Source organism: Scomber japonicus, chromosome 14 (genome assembly GCF_027409825.1).
Source record: "Scomber japonicus isolate fScoJap1 chromosome 14, fScoJap1.pri, whole genome shotgun sequence".
Taxonomy (NCBI): domain Eukaryota; kingdom Metazoa; phylum Chordata; class Actinopteri; order Scombriformes; family Scombridae; genus Scomber; species Scomber japonicus.
In genome coordinates, this window is record NC_070591.1 from 23292063 (window position 1) to 23313139 (window position 21077).

Genomic DNA, 21077 nt, shown 5'->3' on the forward strand with positions numbered 1-21077 from the left:
GTCATCCAGCTTTTTGTGTAGTTACACTTCACAGAGTCTGCCGACTATTTATCCAAAAAGCTCTGGAAAGTGTAGCTCAGTGGCAAAAGTTTACTCTGCCTCGTCCCCAGCCGACACACACCAACACTCAAAAATGTTGACCAAAGTGCCCAAAGTTACGCTCAGTGTGTAAGCAGGAAGCAGGAAATGGGTTTGCAGAGGATAACCGTGAAATGCTGCTTCATCTCCTCTCTCTATATAAGGTTGGGAGGTTATACAAGGACACCTGGCTGCCCTGCTGTACCAGCACACCACCCATCATGATCAGAGCATCAGTCACTGCCGTCTGCCTCGGTGAGTCAGTCTCTGTAGGAGTGTGCTGGTTTGAAATACGTCATTATTGACTATGATGTTTCATATTACCAAATACTGTGGTTTCCATCTCTATTCAGCATCTGGATTTCTGCATAGTAGCACCCTCAAACACCAGCATCCTCCTCTGTCATAGAAGTCGTCTGTGTACAGTAAACACACTGATGATTATGTTACTTTGTCTGCTATTATGTGAAAGTCCCTCTGATTCACCCGCAGCGCTCCTCCTGTCCTGCTCTTGCTGGGCCAAGCCTAACGGATCAAAGAACAAGAAACCAAAGCAAGGTAAACATCATCAACAAGCAAAGTCTGTAATCTGTGTCAGGCTCAGTGTTACTGTCTCCACTGCTGTCGACTGTCGTTGAACTTCGAAATCACTTCATAATGTAAAATCTTTCATTATCTATAATTTATTTATAGGGTGGAAATAAAAAGATCCTCATGATTTGATGATTTGTAGGCTCAGGACATTTAGGCTGAATCTGAGCAAAAGTCAGTTGGTACTTGTTACATTTTACATACAGTATAATCATTATTACAACAGCATTTCACTGAATATATTTGAATGTGAAGGAAATCCATAAATACAAGTTGAAATGTACTGGCAATGATTGTCACTATCAATTAACCTGCAGATTATTTTCTCAATTCATTGATAAATTGTCTATAAAATACCATCACATCACAGTTTCTTAAAGCCCAGTGAAGTAATTAAATTGATTGTTTTTTCAGACCAGTTCTGCAAACATAGATTCAGTTAAATATTAGAAAATTTAAATAGAAAACAATAAATACTCACATTTGTCTGTATATTTGCTTAAAAACAGAACAGTTAATTGATTGACAAAATAGTTATTGATTATGTTTCTGTCACTCTACTAATCAATTAATAGTAGTATAGTTTATTTTTAGTAATTGGACTTCTGTGAAAACAATCAATCAATCAATCAATAAATCTTTATTGGTATAGCGCCAAATCACAACAGAGTTATCTCAAGGCACTTTACACATAGAGCAGGTTCTAAACCGAACTCTTCAGGTTTTAACTTTAAAGAGACCCAACATTCCCACATGAGCAACAGTGGCAAGAAAAAACTCCCTTTTAACAGGAAGAACCCTCAGAACCAGACTCAGAGTGGGCGGCCATCTGCCTCGGCCGGTTGGGGTTGAGAGGAGAGAAAGGAAGGATAGAACAAAACATTGGTTATATGTAACCTGGATGTCTAAACAATGACATCCTCTTCCCTCAACAGTTGTTCCAGCCATAGAGTGCGACGTCAGAGCGGGAAAGATCAACCTCCCAGAATTCATAGTCAAATGTCCCATGCGCTGTAAGGAGACCAAACAGCAAGTTTATGGGACAGGCGTGTTTGCCTCTATCTCCAGCATCTGCAATGCAGCCATCCACAGGTAGACCGTGAACTGCAGTGATGAAGTGAAATAAATATGGGATGTCTTTTTGATTCTTTATGTTGACTGTATTTGTCTTCTAACTAAAAAAATGTGTATCCACCAACAGTGGTGTCATCACCAACTCAGGAGGAAAGGTGATTGTGAGGAAAATGGCCGGGCAGAACTCCTACAAAGGCAGCAACTCCTTCGGCGTGCGCTCCCTGTCTCTTTCTAAATGGAGGGAGTCATTTGTTGTCTCAGGTATTAATACTGTTGAGAACAATGTGAAGCACAGCACCTCAGAGTTAGCCCACCACCCATCAACTGGTTTTGTTGTGTTTCAGTGGGCAAGCCTAAGAAAGGAGTGATCTACCCGTCTACCCTCGACTACGTCCCATCAAGACCCACCTACGTTAAAACAAGTGAGAGAAGGCTTATTGTTATAGTCACATGTTGTATGTGAATATGAATTTTGGAGCATTAATTTAAGCATTGTCAACAGGTGGTTTGACAGTTGCTTAGCATTTCACAGTCTGAGGAGGACTTGGATTTGCAAGCCAAAAATGTCAAAGGACCTAGGCTTAAACTGGGCTGAATTTGGTTGAAAAGGTTACATTCTTTTAGATATCTAGGTTACATGATAGTTGTTTAAACTGAATTTGGTTGGTGGTTTTATGTAACCTTCACTGCCATCCAAATGTAGCCTGGTTTAAACCTAGAAATATAGACATCTTTTGGCACACAAATGACAAAATCAGCTCTTACTGTAGGAAAAAGGTTACACTGTAGATGTCCTGCGCTTGACTCCAGTGTATTGAACTTCGCTCAGGTTGAATGAGGAGTCGGAGCGCTGCAGTCTGGCGAAGAATGCCAAGAATGCATTACAGCACAGTGGTTACTGTACTGTACACTCTTCTTTCCCATCCATCCGTCTTGTACACGACCTCCTTCATCTGTCGTCTCTTTTTAGGTCAAAAGGACAAATCGCATGCGGTTACCACGGCACTGCCTACGACAGCAGCACCTGAACCCACAACTACAATACCTGAACCTACCACCACAGCCACAACCACGCCGCCTCCCACTACCACCACAACCACCACTACACCTCCACCACCACCCACAACTGCCAAGTCTCGCGCCGCTGTTCACAAAGTCAGGGACGCAGGTGAATTTCAACATATAAAGCATCTTTAAGTTTTGCATACAAAATCTATTTATTTCCTTTAAATGTATGAATTGATGTACTGTATGTTATGTGGAGGATTGTGTATTTACTTGGATGCAAAATCCAGTAAAACCAGTCCACACAGAACATCCAGTGCAGTCAGCATGCTGCCGATAGCTGACGTCTAACTAACAACTGCAGCAGCTTGTTACTAGACTTGCTTTTTTTGCCTGAGCAAGCTTTCATTTGTGTGAAACTGAGTGATGAAGATGAATGATTGCAGCTGGTAATTGCAAGTCAGAACTGCAATTATGACAAATTACAGCCAGTCTGTGATGAAGTTAGCACGGTGCCGCTCGGTCACTTGACTGACTGACTTAACCGTACGTTTGATCACCAGACCTTTCATCACTCTTATTACATGAAAACCTTATCAGATGGTAATCACTGTGAGTCATCTTCTCCATTTGGACAGAAATGCAGCTAACAGTGAGTAGACAATGCTGCTGTATCTTTAAGGTACGTGTGCAAATGAGACGGGAGGTGTGCCAGAAAACCTCCCAACCATTTCTCTTTCCTTCATTTTCTGTAACATTATCTCTCTCTTCTCCATATCGGCACCCCGTGTGTCTTTCTTTTATCTAGGCAGCAGTCACCCGTACCTTGCCTCCGTGGCAGCCACAAATCCGAGTAAGTGAAGCAAAGCTTAAGAGAGGTCAATGTTGTTTTTTATCTGGTGGCATGAGGGGGTCTAGAGATGTTTCTTAACACTGGGGTGTGCAGGTCAGGAACACGTCTTTACATCAAGCATGGGGTCGTCTGGGAATTTGTGTTCATCAGGATTTTATTATCTATTCTACATTTAAGGTCCTGTTAACAAAGCAAGTTTGTCATAATCAACGGCATAACTTGTGTATGTAAGGTGAAATCAGCCCAGTTCATTTGCTTAACGCTAGAAAACTCAAAACAGTAGGGTTACTGGCTTATGCTTAAACCAAAACTACTTTGATTTTTGCAGCTTTTTAATTTACATTTAAACAGTACAGAGATTTTTGTCTAAATTTGCCCACATTGTGTTATTCTCAACACTGGTATAGGACAGACACAGAATGGTCAAGGAAAGAGTCCCGGCCAAGGTACAGTATGTCAATACTCTCACTGTTTCTGCAGCTCTTGGAAAGTCCTTATACTGTACACCACGTATCAAAATTCAAGTTTGACTAAATCATGACATTTTTTCAAAGTATTCAGAGGAAGTGCCTATCCGAATAGATTCCCACAGCGTTCCAATACAGGTAAAGCAAGCTTTTGTTGTCCTGATTTGTCTGTTTTTCATTTTACATTTGGATGGACAAAAATTGTCTCCACATTTGCTCTTTTTTCCCTTTTCTTTTCTGAAATACATAACTCTTCTCTGCATGGCATCTCTGTGTGTTCTGTGTGTGGACTGCTTTTAGGACATGTGTGCTAACACAGGGCCAGACCAGTTCTGGATCAGCCCTGCTTCTTTTCTGTTATCTGTCAAGTAAAAAAAAACACTGAAATAGAGTTCTACTGTGTTCCCTGTGTATTAGTGAGCGCTTATCATTAATATCCACTGTAATGTGATGTATTGTTTCAGTGACAATGGGAAATCTGAGAATCTAACACCATTTTCTGTATATATGTACTGTACATATATGAAAGTTATGCTACTATAAAACTAATTTCTCCCACAGCTTTTGTTTCTGGTTCTTGTCAGTAAATTGTTCTATTTGAATTTAGTGAATCATCTTTCTTGCCCACCATACAAAACATAGTCATTTTCTTTTCTCCATTACAAATTGAACATATTATTTCACCGTATCACACATTTAAATTAGTCAAAGATATGAGAAAGTGAAGTAATTGTGCATTACTTTTTTTTTATTTTACAGGTGTAACAGATTAATAGTACTTCACTTGAGATCTCATTATATTTGTCCTACATTCTGCGCCACAGGTCTGCGCCGACCAGAGGCGGGGTCAGCTATCAGGAGACAGCCATCCTCTCCCGTCGGCCCAGGTCAGCCTCATCACACACACACACACACACACACACACACACACACACACACACACATAGAGAGAGAGAGACTATCACACACACAGAAACAAATAGGTAGACATGGCAGGACTGACAGTGATTGCAGGTCAAGGACAGCAGGGGAAACAGATGTCTTTGTTGGAACAAGAATCCTTGAGATGTAGACCGCTGTAAGTCTGACCCTCGTGTCCACACCCATAAGCCGCTGTGATCGTCACCCGGGGGTCATTGCTAATCCACTCCATCAAGCATCTCAGCTAACATTCCTTTCACGATAGCTGCTGCTCTCTGTCATCAGACACATCTTCTCATTCATGTTTTCATTTTCCCAGATGAAAAGAGGCATATGAAGCTGAGTTAAGGCCTGTAAATAGACCCAGCATATATTCTTTTGTTTTTGCTGTCATGCTGCGGAGAAAATGCCTTCAACTCCGCTCAAAGCTAAACAGCTGGGATGCATTTGTGGATGGAGCTCCAGACCTGATGCTCTCTTCTCTTCCTTTTTCCCTTCTTATTCTATCTGCCTGTTTCTCATTGCTACAAACAGCTTTTAACAGGGTTCAGCCGGCCCCACCCGAGCGGACTCCAACCATGAGCCAGTCCAACCCTGGTAAGTATCTCCAGACCCTGAGTTGGAGTCCTCAAAACTGCACAAGCAGACACCCTCATTGACGTAGAGACATAGACAGGCCCCAAGCAGGGGAATAACTTGGGCAATAAAACCTGTGTTGAAATGTCTTATAAAGCAGCACTAATGTTTACCCTCTGTGAGATGCTGTGGTTCAATGCGTGGCCAGTCCTCTATAAACAACGGGTGGAAATACAACCACACCCTCTACTGTTACAGTACCCAACATGAACAAATGAGCCGTGAGTATGATATGCCACAAGGATGAGCGATGATGTAAAAGCATTGTCCTGAACTCACCTTGTGCCATATCTCTGCTGTATCTGAGACGGCAGTGAACTTTCTCTTTTAGATAAGACCACGATGAGAAATGCACTCTGTCAGTACTGTAATAACATCTTATGACAGATCCCATCTGGTCCGGCCTCTTCACCTCACTTGTAAATGCTTGCAGAGAGCAAGAGAGACATGAAAGCAGCAGCACCGAGTGGCCCGGTGGTGCTCCCAGGGAGAGGTATGACCCAATCCACAGCTCTGCAGGATCTGGGTCCACTCTGCCGCTTGTCAAGAATAGAAACCTCTCGCCATTCAAACCAGGCTAGGTTTGGCTCACGTAGGAATGTGCCTCTGCTTTTGCTTCTGTGGAATGCAAAACCACGGATCCCTAAAGATAGATGGGACTATGTCTGTTTAAATGATGGTTGATCATATGATATTTCTAAAATGTGGTCTTGGATGTTTCAAACCAGTGCATCACATATTGCATCTGACTACCGTGCTGCTATTGAGAACTTGGTACCAAAAATGTCCGATCAGTACAAAGAACAGCTATTGAGATTGTCAGCTTGTGTATAATAATGTAATAGGTAATACTACTTATGTAACCTCAAGCTAAATTCTTTATGCTTGAGGTCAGAGGTCAGAGGTCAGGATCAGCCGTGGGAGCCGGGAAGGAATTCAGTGTCTTTCTCAAGGACACTCCAGCAGGGTGGATGCTTGCAAATGCTGCAGTTTTTGAACTCTGATTTATGAGTTGATGGGTTTACTCTCCAGTCGCTCCGAACAGATGTGAGCAAATTTATTGTCCAGGTTTCTGCAAATGTTACGATTCAGTTTATTGTAGCATTTGTAATGAGATACGCCCACGTGACAACCTTTGATTCAGGAAAAACCTCCACAGAAGACTTCAAACGCTTTACCTCAAATCCCACTATTTAGCATTTACTGTATAAGCAGTATATAATTGTCTAATGAATGATTATATAGTAAAATCCAATTGGAGTAATTCATAGAGGTTATAATTGTCCTTATATATGTTTATTATAGTATGTTATAAACTAATTGTTAAATGTTAATATGCTGTTTATATATGATAAATATGATTCATTCACACTGATATGCTTTCTAACCTTCTGGCTGCAGTGATCAGTGAGGTGGCGATGATCAGGAGAGTTAAACTCAATCCTTTTAAAGCACCTGTTTCAACCGAAAAAATAACACTGCTGTCTGCTGTATAGCGCCGTGCCTTTGAACAGCAGCAGATTAAGCTAATCTCGGCGTCCTGCTATCTACACTGTCCCTGGTTTGACACCAACTTTAGAATAATACTCCCACGTTTAGCTGGGCGGTTGGCCGGGCTCTCCCAGCCCGTCCCAGTCAACAAAAGCCCTGCTCACTAGCTGTCACTGGATGGGAACCCAGAAATTTGGGCTGTGTGTTTGTGTAAGATACCCACCACAGGGAGGGGTAATCTGAGGTGTGTTGTCACGACTAAGTCAGGTTAGACAGTCGCCATTGGATTGTTGTGGTTTTGCTCAGCTGTTTGGGCTTCTGGTGTTCAATCACATTTCAATTAACCTTCACTTAACCATGCAGGAGTCTGCCTGATTAAACTGGCTGTCCAGGTTATGAATTGAAACTTTGAGTCTGTTTGAAGAAATTATGATGCCAAGTTAAAAATGGAGAAAATGAGAAACACATTTTCTTGACAAGTTGGGCTTCCTCTGTCTCTCCAGCCTGCAGGTAGAAAGAGAAAGGCTAAAAATAATGAAAACAACCTCTAGTCGCTCAGTAACTGTCTGTCTGAGTGATTACTGTATGTTTAGTGTCTGACTCAAGGATGAACATCTTGTGCATACCCCACTAATAACGTAGCAGGTTTAGTGGAGGTCACAAGTATGCTCCTCCTTGCAATGACACCGGCTGATGCTTGTCCTGAACGCAGCTTTCTAATCTTCCCTGCACAGCTTTTCCCAGAAGGGATTGGGCGCCCCCGTCCTTCCCTCGTCCTGATTGGTTCCCTGGGGCTAGACGACCAGCAGGTACCAGCAAATAACTCTAACCCTTTTTTTTCTTTTTTCTTTTTTTTTGCAAATCATAAATGTAAATGTTAAATGTTAACTAAGGTAAGACTGGTACGGGTGCAATATTTGTATGTTTTCTTTTAAGGTAGGTGTGTATCCATGCTCTGAAATATATACATATATATATATACATCGTTTTAGTGTGTTAACATTTAACATTTACTAATTAGCTCTTAAACCACAAAATACAGTTGAAGCTGATGGGAATGTGAACAGTTCTGAAAGCATTAAAGGATAGCTTCATACTGGCTGGTAAAAAATGTAACTAACACTTACAATGTAAGTGTTAGGGTATTTATCTGAAGCTAATATGAAGCTTCAGCTGTCTGAGTCAGTTAAATGAAATTGCCCTTGTTGTGTTTCCCTGTTGAGCTGCAGTAGGAATATACTGTAGTGACAAAAAGGGGAACTTTTGCATTAAAAAGACTCACAATGAAATGTATCTACTTGATTTGACTCTTAGTCAGCTTGAGATAAACTTTTCAATACCTTTTTGCACTGAAAGAGGTCTGTGGATTTCAGCCTTTCAATTACATTATAAGTGCCTTATGAAAGAAATCTTCTAATAGCCTGTGTGAACAGGAAAAATGATTATGGCAAGAACAACCACTAGAGTAAAGGCTTTTCTGCCAATCCATACAATAGTCACTGAGATTTTTCAGTCTTGAGCAATGTGGTGGACAGATTGATGTTGCCATTCCTACAGCTAAGCCACTAGCACTGACCACTGACTAACAAACTGTATTTTCATTTCTTCTCTGTCTCATCTAGTGTAGTTGCTCAACATGTAATATACTTTCCTGCAGATATAAATGGGTTACTTACTGTGATTGTTGTGCCTTTTTCCACAATAATCACCATATATTTAACATATATTACCATAATCTGTGTGCGGACTCTTGCGTATTGGAGCAGTAAAGCAACATTAAGTACCCTTCATTGTAACCTTTGTAGTTGCTGATGCCTCCACCTTCTCTGCTGTACATTCAGATGTTAGTTATGCAGTGCCAGACTCTGGATACACATGGAGTGAGACAGACACACCTGAGAGTTCAGGTAAGTCAACCTGCCTCCGGCAGACAAGATAATCACTTTGGTGTGTGCTGCCTTCCTTGTCACAGTAGCAGATTACTACACCTTGTATCCACGTATGCTGCATGTGCATGACTGATACAGTTTAGTATCTGCTGACCATGAACAGTATGTGTTGAATTGATTCCATGTGTGAGTACATGCCAGTGTCTCTCAAGACATTGTGTTTGACATGTTTACATCTGCCTATCATATGAGAGATTCCTGTGATGTGTGGATGAGAGATCAATGGGCAGGTGTGTTGTTGGTGCATGTGTGAGAGAGTGAGAGAGTGAGAGAGTGAGAGTGTGAGAGAGTGAGAGACACTGTGAGGTGATCATTCTGCACAAAATAGTTGTTTTCACTGGTCTGGGATTGGTTGAGATGAATATGTTACCAATCACAACCATGGGTACTAACTAATACTAATACTAATGGGTCTCACAACATCCTCCTCTAGCTCGGGATCACAGGCCTGATATCTCAGAGTTTGAGCGCTGGTATTATAACTTTGGACCGTACCGTAAGTGTTTTTCTATTCTTTTTAATGGGAACTAACTGGTCTTTGGTTTCAGGTTTTATATTGTCATGGACAGATTTTGATTCTGTAAATGTAAAACCTGTTTGACTGTTTGCCAGACGTGAACACACTATCATGTTCTCTCCGATTTGATTTTGTGAAACAGGGTTACTTTAATTTGTCTTATTTCATTTAGTTTCTACATGAAATATGTTGTTTGTGTCATTTTTACTTTTAAGGTGAGATATCCCATCGCATTTCTTTCATTAAATTGTCTTGTCTTCAGGTATTTGGATGTCTTAAGGTAAAATGTCTGTCGGTCATAATTATAACAGTAATATGAATTTATTCATATAAGCTAGCTGAGAATTGGCCCGTGGTATTTTAAGCCATGTTTGTAGTATAGTTTGACATTTAGTGAAATAGGCTAGTTCGCTAAGAAATGAGAAGTTCAAAACCAATTGCATGTCTGTTAAATATGAAGCTAACATTAAAGGCAGGCGGTGATTAGCTTGGCTTAGCATAAAGAATGGAAGTAGGGGGAAACAGCTAGCCTGGCTTTATTTGAGCACAAAGTCTGCCTAAAACAGCACATAAAGCTAACTAATTAACACATAATATTTAGTTTGTTCAATCTGTAGAAAAAACTAATCGTAAAAATCACAAGTATGTTGATACGTTTTGGACAAACCTTTTCCCGCCTTTATACTAACATACTTGTCATTTTTAACTTCTTACGGATTATACAAACAAGATAATTAGTGAGTTTTAAAGGCGCTGGTTGGTGGAGTTTGTTGGGAGGGCCAAGCTAACTGTTTTCCCAGTTTCAATGCTAAGCTAAACTATCCAGCTGCTGGCTGTGGCTTCATATTAAATGAACAGATATTTTACATATCCTCTATAACCCTCAGAAAGAAAGTGAACAAGCATATTTCACCAAACTATTCCTTTGAGTGCTTAGAAAACAAAGTCATTTCATTTGTTTTTAGTCACAGTCTTCTCACCAAAAAATACAAACCACTTACAATGTGGCCCACTGACAAGACACAAAAGGGCACGCAAAAAGCCCTCACTTTCAGATTACAGGCCACGGTTCCAGTTGTTTGATGACACAGCCGAACCATCTAAGTCTAAGTAGAAGGGCCATGGTTTGGAAAACTGAATGGCTGAGCAATTTCCAGTGCGCACCACAAAAATGCCACCACACGTCCTACCAAATGAAACATGGGGCCTATGGGTGTAGGCTGACTTGCCACAGCGTGTTTACATTTGTTTCACATGTGTCGCGTGTCACAGTCTATCATGACTGACAGTATCTTTACTTTTAGTACCCCGTTCTCCTGACTCAGATGGCACCCGTAAAGCAGCACTGGATACAACCCATACTAGAGGTGAGCTGTGGTTACCATGGCTACAAACACCTGTTGGTATCCAGTAAGGCACCAGCTTGTACACAACATTTAGCATCTATAAAGCAATTTTGATTTTGATGTTTTTATGGGGTTTTTTTTTTGCTCTGCTATTTAGTAAATAATAGTTATCTCTAACTTCTGCTGCTTTAGCTTTCTAACAATAAGTAGACCTGACATAAAGAGATGCAATATTTTTCATTCACAATGAAAAAACCAACCTGTCTGTACAGCTAACATGGTGAGTGATGTTAATTAGCTGCTTTGTGGTAGAAATGTGCTAACGCTGAGCTTATATGATATCATCTATGCAGTGGAGCCAGTGGATGCCTGGAAGCCAGACGCAAACCTTTATGAATCAGGTGAGATAGTTTGCAACGCTCGTTTCTGCGTCCCAAGTCGCTTTGCCAGTAAGTTCTCAGAGCTGACTGTAAGTATAAACCCAAACCCAGGCTGTTCAAGGAAAAGCATCTGGGTTTCTGCTCAGCCTGTAATTGAAGGGATTTGGAGTAAAATGGCATGGTTGCTTTAGGATTAAATCAGTTCCTGTTTGCCTGTTTGGTGACATGTTTGCCACAACAAATACAGTGGCTAATGTTAAAGTGGACTGCTTACAAAGCTGCTGTATTTAAGGGAAATTCCACCAAAACTGACTTTTGGGTTGATTTAGTTTGAGATTCTGAAGTAAACTTGTTGTTTTGCTTTGTTTGAGTTTTTAAGATTGAGGAAGATATATTTCAATGATAAAACATGTTTACATTGTATTAGCTAGTAAAAAGGTAATGACTGTCAATTGTAATTTCAGCCATCTAAAATAAATGCTATGATGTGCCAACGTCTACTTAACAGTATGAAGCTTACAGAATATATTTAAGCAGAATTCTCCTTTAAACACCCTTGTGTTTCTTCATTTTCAGGGTTCAGCGTGAGAGAGCAAGAACCTGTACCCAGAGCACCTGAACCTGTGTCACAGGGAGACCCAAGTATGTCCTTAAACACCTTTAAAGCCACTATGTGTAGGATTCATTTTTGATTAGAGTATATTTGAAATTATTCTGACTCTACTTCAAAATTAAATAATGAGCATTAAAGGCAATTATTTTTGTTACTAACAGAATTGAGGCCTAACAAATGCATTGAATGGATTTCCTTTCTCATAAAACATTTGCAATGTTGTTTTTAAAAAAATGCATTGTTCACATCAATGTTTGTTAGCTAGCAGCTTTCTTCCCTCCTACCTTTGGTAGCTCATTCCTATGTGTCTTAGTGCATTACCTGCAATAACTTTCAATGACTGGAACAGTATGAAACCAATGGCAGGTATGTGTATCACACCACCCGTAGGCTGTTGCACATCCTTGTGCATGTGCATGAAATACACCAAAACAGGCACCCACTTGTAAAAACATTGCTCCATAGCACTACTTGCAGTTGAAAACTCAACACAGTACTTTTGAAGACTGCACATTGTTTTACCACTACTACTGCTGCAATGTATTAAAGTTGGAAGTTTTCAAATTCCACACATAGCAGCTTTAACTAATATGAAATGTATTACTTAAACAGTATTGAGTCTGCTGTAACATTTGGTGTTCTCTGTTCCTGTAGATTGTAAGGTGGACCTGGTCTTCTTGATGGATGGGAGCTGGAGCATCGGGAAGCGACGCTTTAAGATCCAGAAGGACTTCTTGGCTGAGGTGGCTCAGACCATCAATGTGGGTGTGGCTGGACCCATGATGGGCATCATCCAATACGGGTAACTTCACTGCTCTTGTTGCGTCATTATGAACATTTTTTTGATGAGGAAATATAACAGGATTGACTCTGTGTTATTGATTTATCTGAAGGGATGACCCAGTGACAGAGATCAGTCTGAAGAGTCACTCCAGCTCCAAAGATGTAAAATCCAGCATAGATAAGATTGTGCAGAAGGGGGGCCTCTCCAATGTGGGTGAGTGACCCACCACTCGCTGCCAGCTACAGTAAATGCCTACAAACACAAGTGTGAAAATGAAAGGGGTGCAATTATCGCATGTTTACTACCCAGGCACATTTTCACATGCAAGGATAGAATTAAATCTAAATTTGCTGCGAGACACTGTTAGCTAAATTACAGTCCTGTTTCTGTAGGTTGTGTTTTTCTTCAGCTCTGACCAGAAAGCATTTGATTTTACCAGCACATGGGGGTCAGCTCTCAGCAAGCAAGTGCTGTTTTTCCGCTATGGTTTGTGCGTCAGCATGGGTCCAATGCCACATGTGTCTTTATGACTTGCTAAATATTGCATACTGATACAAATAGTGTTGTTTTCGCTTGCCCACTCTTTAATCATACGACAGTGCAAGTGGTAGTAAAAGCTTCTATAGTCCCCAACGGAGCCTCTCCTGTTCTACCATCTTTTAGACCACCAACTGGCCTATGACAGGCTAAATGATAGAATATCACTATTTTTGTGAACATATACAGTTACAGTAATGAACATTACAGATCCTCTTGTGTATTTTTGTATACACAAAAATGCGATGTTTTTTTGTGCCTATGTACAGATCTATAAAGAGAGACATACAGTTTTTTTTTTACCCAAAAAATCTCAGCTTTAGACATAGACGCATCTGGTCAACATAATGTACATAATGAGCACTTTTGAAAGTATTTTTTCCAGGTTGCATTTTGTTTAATTTCATTCTCTACAATTAAAGTGTATTTTTGCACCTATGTTGAGTAACAACCTTGCAACAACAGATTAGTATTTTCCCAAATCCATGCCTGTATTTTGAGCTCTGACTGTGTGTAGATGTTGCAACAATTTCACTGTTTCTCTGCTGCCCTCTGGTGTCCTGACAGGAAAGGCCCTCTCCTTCATCAACAAACAGTACTTCAGTGATGTCAATGGAAACCGAGGAGGAGCTCCCAACGTGGCCGTGGTGCTGGTGGACGGCTGGCCCACAGATAAGGTGGAGGAGGCCTCTCGTCTCGCTCGGGAGTCTGGCATCAACATATTTTTTGTCACCATTGAGGGCCCCGATGACAATGAGAAGCACCAACTGGTTGAGGCCAACTTTGTAGACAAGGTAGGGTGCTGTCACAAAGGTGTGTCAGTGCTTTATTAAAACATGCCACTTTTAAACACAGTGTGTCATGTCACCCCACAGGCTGTGTGTCGGACAAATGGCTTCTACTCCTTGCCGGTGTCCAGCTGGTTTGGTCTGAGGAAAGCTGTGCAGCCTCTGGTGAAGCGAGTGTGTGACACAGACCGGCTGATGTGCAGCAAAACCTGCCTCAACGCCAACGACATCGCTTTTGTCATTGACGGGTCCAGCAGTGTGGGGACCGGCAACTTCCGCACAGTGCTGCAATTTGTGGCCAATGTCACGCGTGAGTTTGAGATCTCTGACACAGACACACGGGTTGGGGCCGTGCAGTACACCTATGAGCAGAGGCTGGAGTTTAACTTCGGACAGTACAACAACAAGGCCGAGCTGCTGAACGCCATCAAACGCATCAACTACTGGAGCGGTGGGACCAGCACTGGTGCTGCCATCACCTACACCGCAGATCAGCTCTTCAGCAAATCCAAACCCAACAAACGCAAGATCATGATTGTTATTACAGACGGGCGCTCCTATGATGACGTCAGAGCACCTTCACTGGCTGTCCATCGCCAAGGTGAGGGTCAGAATCTGAAAAATAGGAGATCTTGGACAGTTAAAGTCAAACAAAAAACCCCAAAACATGATGATTATCTAGAAACTTTGGTAAAAGTTTAGAAAACACAAAAAGCCTTTTCCACAGTGATGTGTGACGCAGTGTGTTTGATGTGTCGTGCATGTGTGAGGCCCGCGTGTGACAATCTACCTTCCTGTGTTACAGGTGTGATCGCCTACTCCATCGGTATCGCCTGGGCAGCCCAGGACGAGCTGGAGTACATCGCCACAGACCCTGACAAGGAGCACTCCTTCTTTGTGGACGAGTTTGACAACCTCTACAAATTTGTGCCCAAGATCATCAACAACATCTGCCAGGAGTTCAACTCCCAGCCCAGAAACTGAGGACTCATGGATGGAGGGGTGGGGAGGTGCAGAGCGGGACATCTTGATCCTGGACTGTCTTTAACGGAACACTGATTGTAAATTTACTCTTTCTGTTGCCCAGATGGTGCTGGATTTGGCTGCAGTGCCCCGTATTTGAACAGGGGGGGTTGTTAATTTAGGTGAGGATTGTGGGTACGGACAAAACAAATCTTAAAGTAAATCAGCATTCGGTCCCAAATACACAGATGGTGCTAATTGTAAAAGGTTTGCATTCACAGTGCCATACTGGCATCTGATGTGATGCTGTGAAGAGAGAGGCGACTTCCTAATGAAAATAATGGCACCAAATTTTAATTAGTCACCCTTTATAAAGGGTTTATAAACTGTACAGTTTTTTTATTAATGTTAATAAAACATCTAGTAATGCTTTATAGAGCAGTTATAACCCATTAATAAAACAAACTTTGGGTTGATGGGTGGTGGAAATGTTCCTGAACTTTATCCTCTAGCATAAAACTTGATTTGAAAAGAATATGTGTAACTGCCAGTCTGTAAAAGCAAGTGTCAAACTGGAGAGGATTATCAGCAGCCAAAGGGATTTTTCCACAACCTGGCAACCCAAGAGTTGTTCTTATTAATGCCTTCATTACTTTACGATCTATAGGTCATTAGTAAATGATTTAGTAACTATTAATTAAAGCCGTCAGGAGAACTTACAAAGCCTTTATAAAGGTGCCTTATTAGGAAGCGTCACCAAAATGATTAACAAACATTAAGCTACCGTCTTGGGATATGGTGCTTGCAGAAAGAAAATGTAGATTTTAAGCATGCCTAGCACTTCCTCTTATGGCTTAACATACTTCATAAACTTAATATGGTGCTTTTTTAAATACAATTCTCTGTAAAGAGGACATACTTTCTTAGAATTGGTGCATTTTGATCTTCCTAATAGGAGAGATTTGATAGTAGGGACATTGTTAAAGTTCCTCTCAGAGACTTTGGTGCTGACATTGCTGTGTTGGTACTTGTGCAACCAGCGCAACATGTATAACACGTGTAGGGCGAAAGGCAAATCAACAGCATGCAACAAAGAAGTGGACTTGTGTGAGTGTGTGTGAGAAGTGAGGAAAGAGGAGCTTGTGTATCTTTGTATGAAGTGATGGCGCATCACAATTTTTGCTTCTCAGGAATGCAAGCAATTCATCTCATCGCTCTTATTTTCTACATAGTGTGGTTGCTTCTAACATAGCAGGCATTTCTCAGATTTGTTATAAGAGTATTTATGATTTTCTCCCTGTTATGTCCTGTTTGTACATATGCATATTAAAAAGCCTTTTGCTAATTATGTTCAAATAATTGATCCATATTTTTTGCAATTTTTGATAAAATAAAGAAAATGAAGAGAACTTAAAGTGAGTGTTTTCTACTGAATCTTCCTTTTTTTCCCCCTCACAAACATTCACTATCAGAAAATGATCGAAATCGGAGTCTCAACAGTTTACAGCAGGTTTTATTTTGAACATACTTTGATATACAAACCAGTGACTGAGAAAATGGCTCATGTGACGCTGTACTCAACATGTACAACATCTTGATTGATTTGTTTTTACCCAGGATCATTTCCTCCTGACGCAGTTTACAGTAAACTGGAAATTGCAGGACTGTTCTCCTCCCTCAGTGTTGGATGGTTATTTTGTTATTTCAAATAGTCCTACAGTACTGCACTAATTTCCTGCTAAAACACTGGACTACTGTAAATATCTGGACATGATACATCACATCGTAGTCAAGCATGTCCACACAATTGGGGAAAACTACATACAGTACAAGCCATTCAATTCAAACAAGAGCAAACTGGCCAAAATCAGTTAGTTATTCCTAAAATGGACATCTATAACCAAGTTTGAATTGTAATTATAGAACCAAAATGGTTTACTTTGGACACACGTTTGTAAATCTTACTTCTGAAGTGTACAGTTACTTGAATCTAACAAACAGGCAATTATATATTTAATGGTCTGTATCTCTACCAGATTTGCCTTGAAATGCACAAAATTGATTCCCCAACCACACTTATCAAAAAGGAGCACTCAAACTCACGCTGCACAGTAAATTTTTAAGACTGAATATATATTTTGTTTATTATAAGCATTTGTAATTTTACATCCAATGTTAAAATCGACAACATTGTGACAACCAGCTCCGTATTCTCCGCCGTCCCCTCCCTCCCCGTTCCCCCGAAACAAGCTTGTTAAAATAACATTTTCAAGACCTTTTTAAAGCAAAGGCACATTTTGTCAATAAGTGTTTTAAAAAGGAAAAATAAAGGCAGGCCAGCGAGCAGAGTCAGTCTGGGAAGCGGAGGAGGAGTGAGAGAGCTTCCACGACAGCTCCAGCGAGCCTTCAGTACCCCACATTTCTGGAACAACACAACACAAAACCTGACTTGGAGTAAAGGGCCTGGACCTCTTATGTCTGAGGGGGAAGGTCGTGGGCCCGAAGGATGTGGGGTGAGCGTGAAGTCACAGGGGCAGAAGACCGGCTTGAAACCTCATTTCTCCACTCCACACTCATCAACACTTGTCCTGAGCCTCCTGGCTGTGGAGGTTAACTTTTTGTCTGTCTGTGTGAGTGCTGAGGGGGATGGGGGGTGGGGGCACTGTGGCCTGTCACACCCAGGCCTGCCTGGATGGTAGATGTGGGACTAGAGAACAGATCTCCTCCTGACTGGCCTCCCTGCCGGCCCTTTCTGTGAAAAGTCACGGCCCGTTTGAGGCTTGTGGCTACATAGTCTGCCGGTCCGACAGGAAACCAGTGGGCTGTGTGAGGTGAGAACGGACCTATGCCTGAAGGTTCTTCTCCACCTGTGTCTCTATTGGTCCCTGATCACAGGAGGCTGAGTCAGAGAGCGGGGCTGCAGGGAGAGACGCAGCTCCACGTCATACGAACACCTTGGCGAGAGCGTCTGCCCCGGCGCTGGCTATGTAGCATTTAGACGGGTGAAACGCCACGTCGTGGATCGATTCTTCAAACTTCTTTCTGTGAGCTGTGAACTCCTGGATGCAGGTTTTACTCTCCAGGTTCCACAGACGGATGGAGCAGTCATGACCTTGAAAGAAGACAATGTGTGAAACATTGACAAGGCTGAAGTGGCAAGGTTTTACTTTATGTTTTTATGTAAAAAAGTAGCAATAAGTAAAAAGTAGAAGAAAAAAGTAGTAGTTTGTAGTAATAGTGTTCAAAAGATAAATGCACAACCTAAACATATTGCAGATTCAGTTTGGACAAAACCTGCTTAAACAGAGAGTGCAGCACATGAAAGTACTACAATTATACAAATGTTTAAATTCAGTGATATTGTCCATATCAACAAACTAAAATGTGAGAGACACATGTAACGCAGGGAGCCACTAGTGAGGAGACACTTACTGCCTGACATGAGATAAAGTCCATTAGGGTCCACAGCTAAGCTGGTGACAGCATCCAGGTGAGCCACCATGGAGTGAATCAGCTTCCCGCTGTTGTTGTCAAAAAACTTGATGTGTCTGTCCTCCTGCGCAGTGATGGTGATGGGAAGAGTTGGGTGGCTGAGGACCTTATTGATCTGACACGGAGTTCCTGGTTTAAAAACACACATGCATTAGACATTACATTAGACTTCACACAGCAGGAATTTAGACTAACCGAACTGACAAACAGCAGCAATCATTAGTAAAATGACAGCTTTAAAGTGTGACACAAGCTTCATTGTAGAGCTGCAATGATTAGTTGATTAATTGCAGAAAACTAATTTTTATTTTTTAAGAAATATTATCATATTTAAAAATATGTAATGATTTAATGCTTTTCTTTGTTATTTCATCATAGTAAACTGAATATTTTGGGTTTTGGACTGTTGGTCCAAACAAAACAACTAAAAAATTGACTAATAAAACAAAATCATCTGCAGATGAATCCATAATGAAAATAACAGTTAGCTGTTTTACTTTCCTACAGCTGCCACTAGATGTTAGTAAAGAGCTTTACTTCTGTTTCTGCCTTTATGTAAGCAGATTCAACAGGCAGTGAATATATTTCATTATCAAGAGAATATTCTGTCATCTAAATGATACTTCAGTTGCTTTAAAGCTCAAGCAGCTTTCCAGTCCTTTCAAAACCCACCTGGCTCTGTATTGGACTCCAGATTGAGGACTAGCTGGCGGGTCTCCATGTTGAAGAGGCCAATCTCCCCGCTAGTGAAGGAGGTGACCAGGTGAGCTGGTTCGCTGCACACCAGGTCAACAGAGGAGGGAACTCCAAGCTCTGGTGCAGAGACAAACAGAGAAATTTAAAATTGATTTAAAGGAAACATTAACAGTATAAAACTGAAAAGTCATCATACAAAGAGTCAAATGAGTACTTTTATTTTCGTTGAATACTGCAAGGGCGGGAGAGGTGCTGTTGGCATCCCACAGCCTCACAGTCCCGTCTGCAGAGCAGGAGAGGAGGCGCTGGTGTGCGCTGCTGTACACCAAACCCCAAACAGAGTCCGTGTGTCCACACAACTCTCCACGCAGCACCGACGGGTCTGTCACAGAAAGACCAACCAAGTCAATTACCTAGTCCTGATTTTAAAACACTCATATTCAAAACACAAACACACGACATCGTTACCATAGGAATCGTAGGGATCAATGTTAGGGTTGGGGGTGTTCCAGCACTGGATGGTCCCGTCTACCCCTCCACTGAAACACTGCTCCCCTGTGCTGCTCATCACCACACTCAGTACAGCCCCCCTGTGAGGTGAATAATGATGATGTTAAAGTCTTCTTGGCTATGAAAACACTAAAACAGAAAAACTGTTTGTATTCATGTGCTTTTTAAAAAAAATGTTTTACCTGTGAGCCCTGAAAGTGTAGATTGGTTCCACATCTAAAGATGCGCTCCTGTGGACACATTTATAATCAGTGTGATGCATGAAAAAACAACTTATTGTTTGTTTATAATTACATATGAAAACATTGACATTAAATTCTATAAAGCCATAAATGGATGTACAAAATGCTGTTGTACTCTTGACTCTAAAATGACTTAGCCTCCAAAAATAATCATCACATCACTACAGAGTGTGCGTGGGCTGGAGAGTTGTGACATAATGAGCCTTGTGGAGCAGAGTTGTCAGTTCTTTGTCACATGAGGACAGTTTCCTGTAGCTGAGATGTGACAGTGCGTCAACAGAGGCGAGCTATCCCACTTATTGGAGTTTAATCACATGAGGAGCTTTTTCTTTATATTGCTGTCACGCTCACTCTGATGATTCAAGTACAAGTAGACTGATCCAAACAACAGGAGATTGCTCCTTTTGTAAGATGACAGCAAAAAAAATGTAACTGACACCAGGATTCAACAAAGGTTCAGCGTTCTTACTTTTTGGCGGGAGTGGTCTTTTGAAGGTTCCACATCTTGAGTGTGTGGTCCTCTGAGGCGGTGACCAGGACGGGCTCCACAGGGTGGAAGGTCAGAGCTCGAATTCCATCAAAATGGCTCCGCAGAGTGAATTTGGGGTTCCAGGTCTTTCTCATGGCATCCTTATTGTTGCCAATCTAAGGCGAGAGAGCATCTAATCAGAACTCAACATCCAGTTAACTTCATTATTCCATGTAGCGTGGTGTAGTAGAATAACATGTTTCTGTATTTTTAAGAGTGGTTGGCTACTGTAAATAAAAAAAACATGATTAAAAAGAAAGACTTTTGAAATGCCACTTTGCATGTCTTAATTAAACATCCATTTACATCTTTGCTCATTGATGAAAAGTCTGTGAATGCTGCATCCGGCACTAAATTGCTACCAAACTATTTAGAGTTCATAGCCATGAGACTTTGACATAACTGTAAATGTGATTTTAACTTCTGCCAATGAAACAAACAGACTGACAGCTTCCAACACTTCCCTTTCGAAGCAACTTCTCGGATACAGTCTGTAAAAATAGCTGTTTGAGACACAAGTGGTGAGTTTTCAGCATGTGATGTTACTTGGCAAATTTGTTGCGGATTAGGAGTTTGTAGGGAAAGAGGCGGTTTCTCTTAAAGGCTGCAATGATA

At 41.3% G+C, this 21077-nt stretch overlaps 2 protein-coding genes across 3 annotated transcripts in view; one reads left to right on the plus strand and one right to left on the minus strand.

Moving 5' to 3' along the window:
• Positions 1 to 246: 246 nt before the first annotated feature.
• On the plus strand, positions 247 to 15487 carry vit (vitrin). Its single transcript, XM_053333317.1, has 22 exons — positions 247 to 333; positions 571 to 636; positions 1605 to 1761; positions 1871 to 2004; positions 2088 to 2165; positions 2714 to 2911; positions 3557 to 3601; positions 4009 to 4047; positions 4156 to 4206; positions 4893 to 4955; positions 5524 to 5586; positions 7851 to 7925; positions 8958 to 9023; positions 9499 to 9561; positions 10887 to 10949; positions 11282 to 11329; positions 11885 to 11950; positions 12576 to 12723; positions 12815 to 12918; positions 13810 to 14036; positions 14118 to 14631; positions 14836 to 15487. The coding sequence occupies exons 1-22, from the start codon at positions 300 to 302 to the stop codon at positions 15012 to 15014; spliced, it is 2481 nt and encodes an 826-aa protein (XP_053189292.1). The 5' UTR covers positions 247 to 299; the 3' UTR covers positions 15015 to 15487.
• A 1003-nt stretch (positions 15488 to 16490) lies between these two features.
• The window catches only part of LOC128373086 (striatin-like), a 29276-nt gene continuing 24689 nt past the window's right edge, over positions 16491 to 21077 (minus strand). For both annotated transcript variants that reach the window (XM_053333319.1, XM_053333318.1), the window contains exons 11-17: positions 20403 to 20578; positions 19874 to 19921; positions 19650 to 19771; positions 19396 to 19563; positions 19158 to 19298; positions 18426 to 18614; positions 16491 to 18105 (exon numbers count right to left, since the gene is read on the minus strand). In XM_053333319.1, the coding sequence (XP_053189294.1) occupies positions 17936 to 18105; positions 18426 to 18614; positions 19158 to 19298; positions 19396 to 19563; positions 19650 to 19771; positions 19874 to 19921; positions 20403 to 20578 (1014 nt within the window). In that variant the 3' untranslated portion in view covers positions 16491 to 17935. The remainder of the gene's footprint in view (positions 18106 to 18425; positions 18615 to 19157; positions 19299 to 19395; positions 19564 to 19649; positions 19772 to 19873; positions 19922 to 20402; positions 20579 to 21077) is intronic.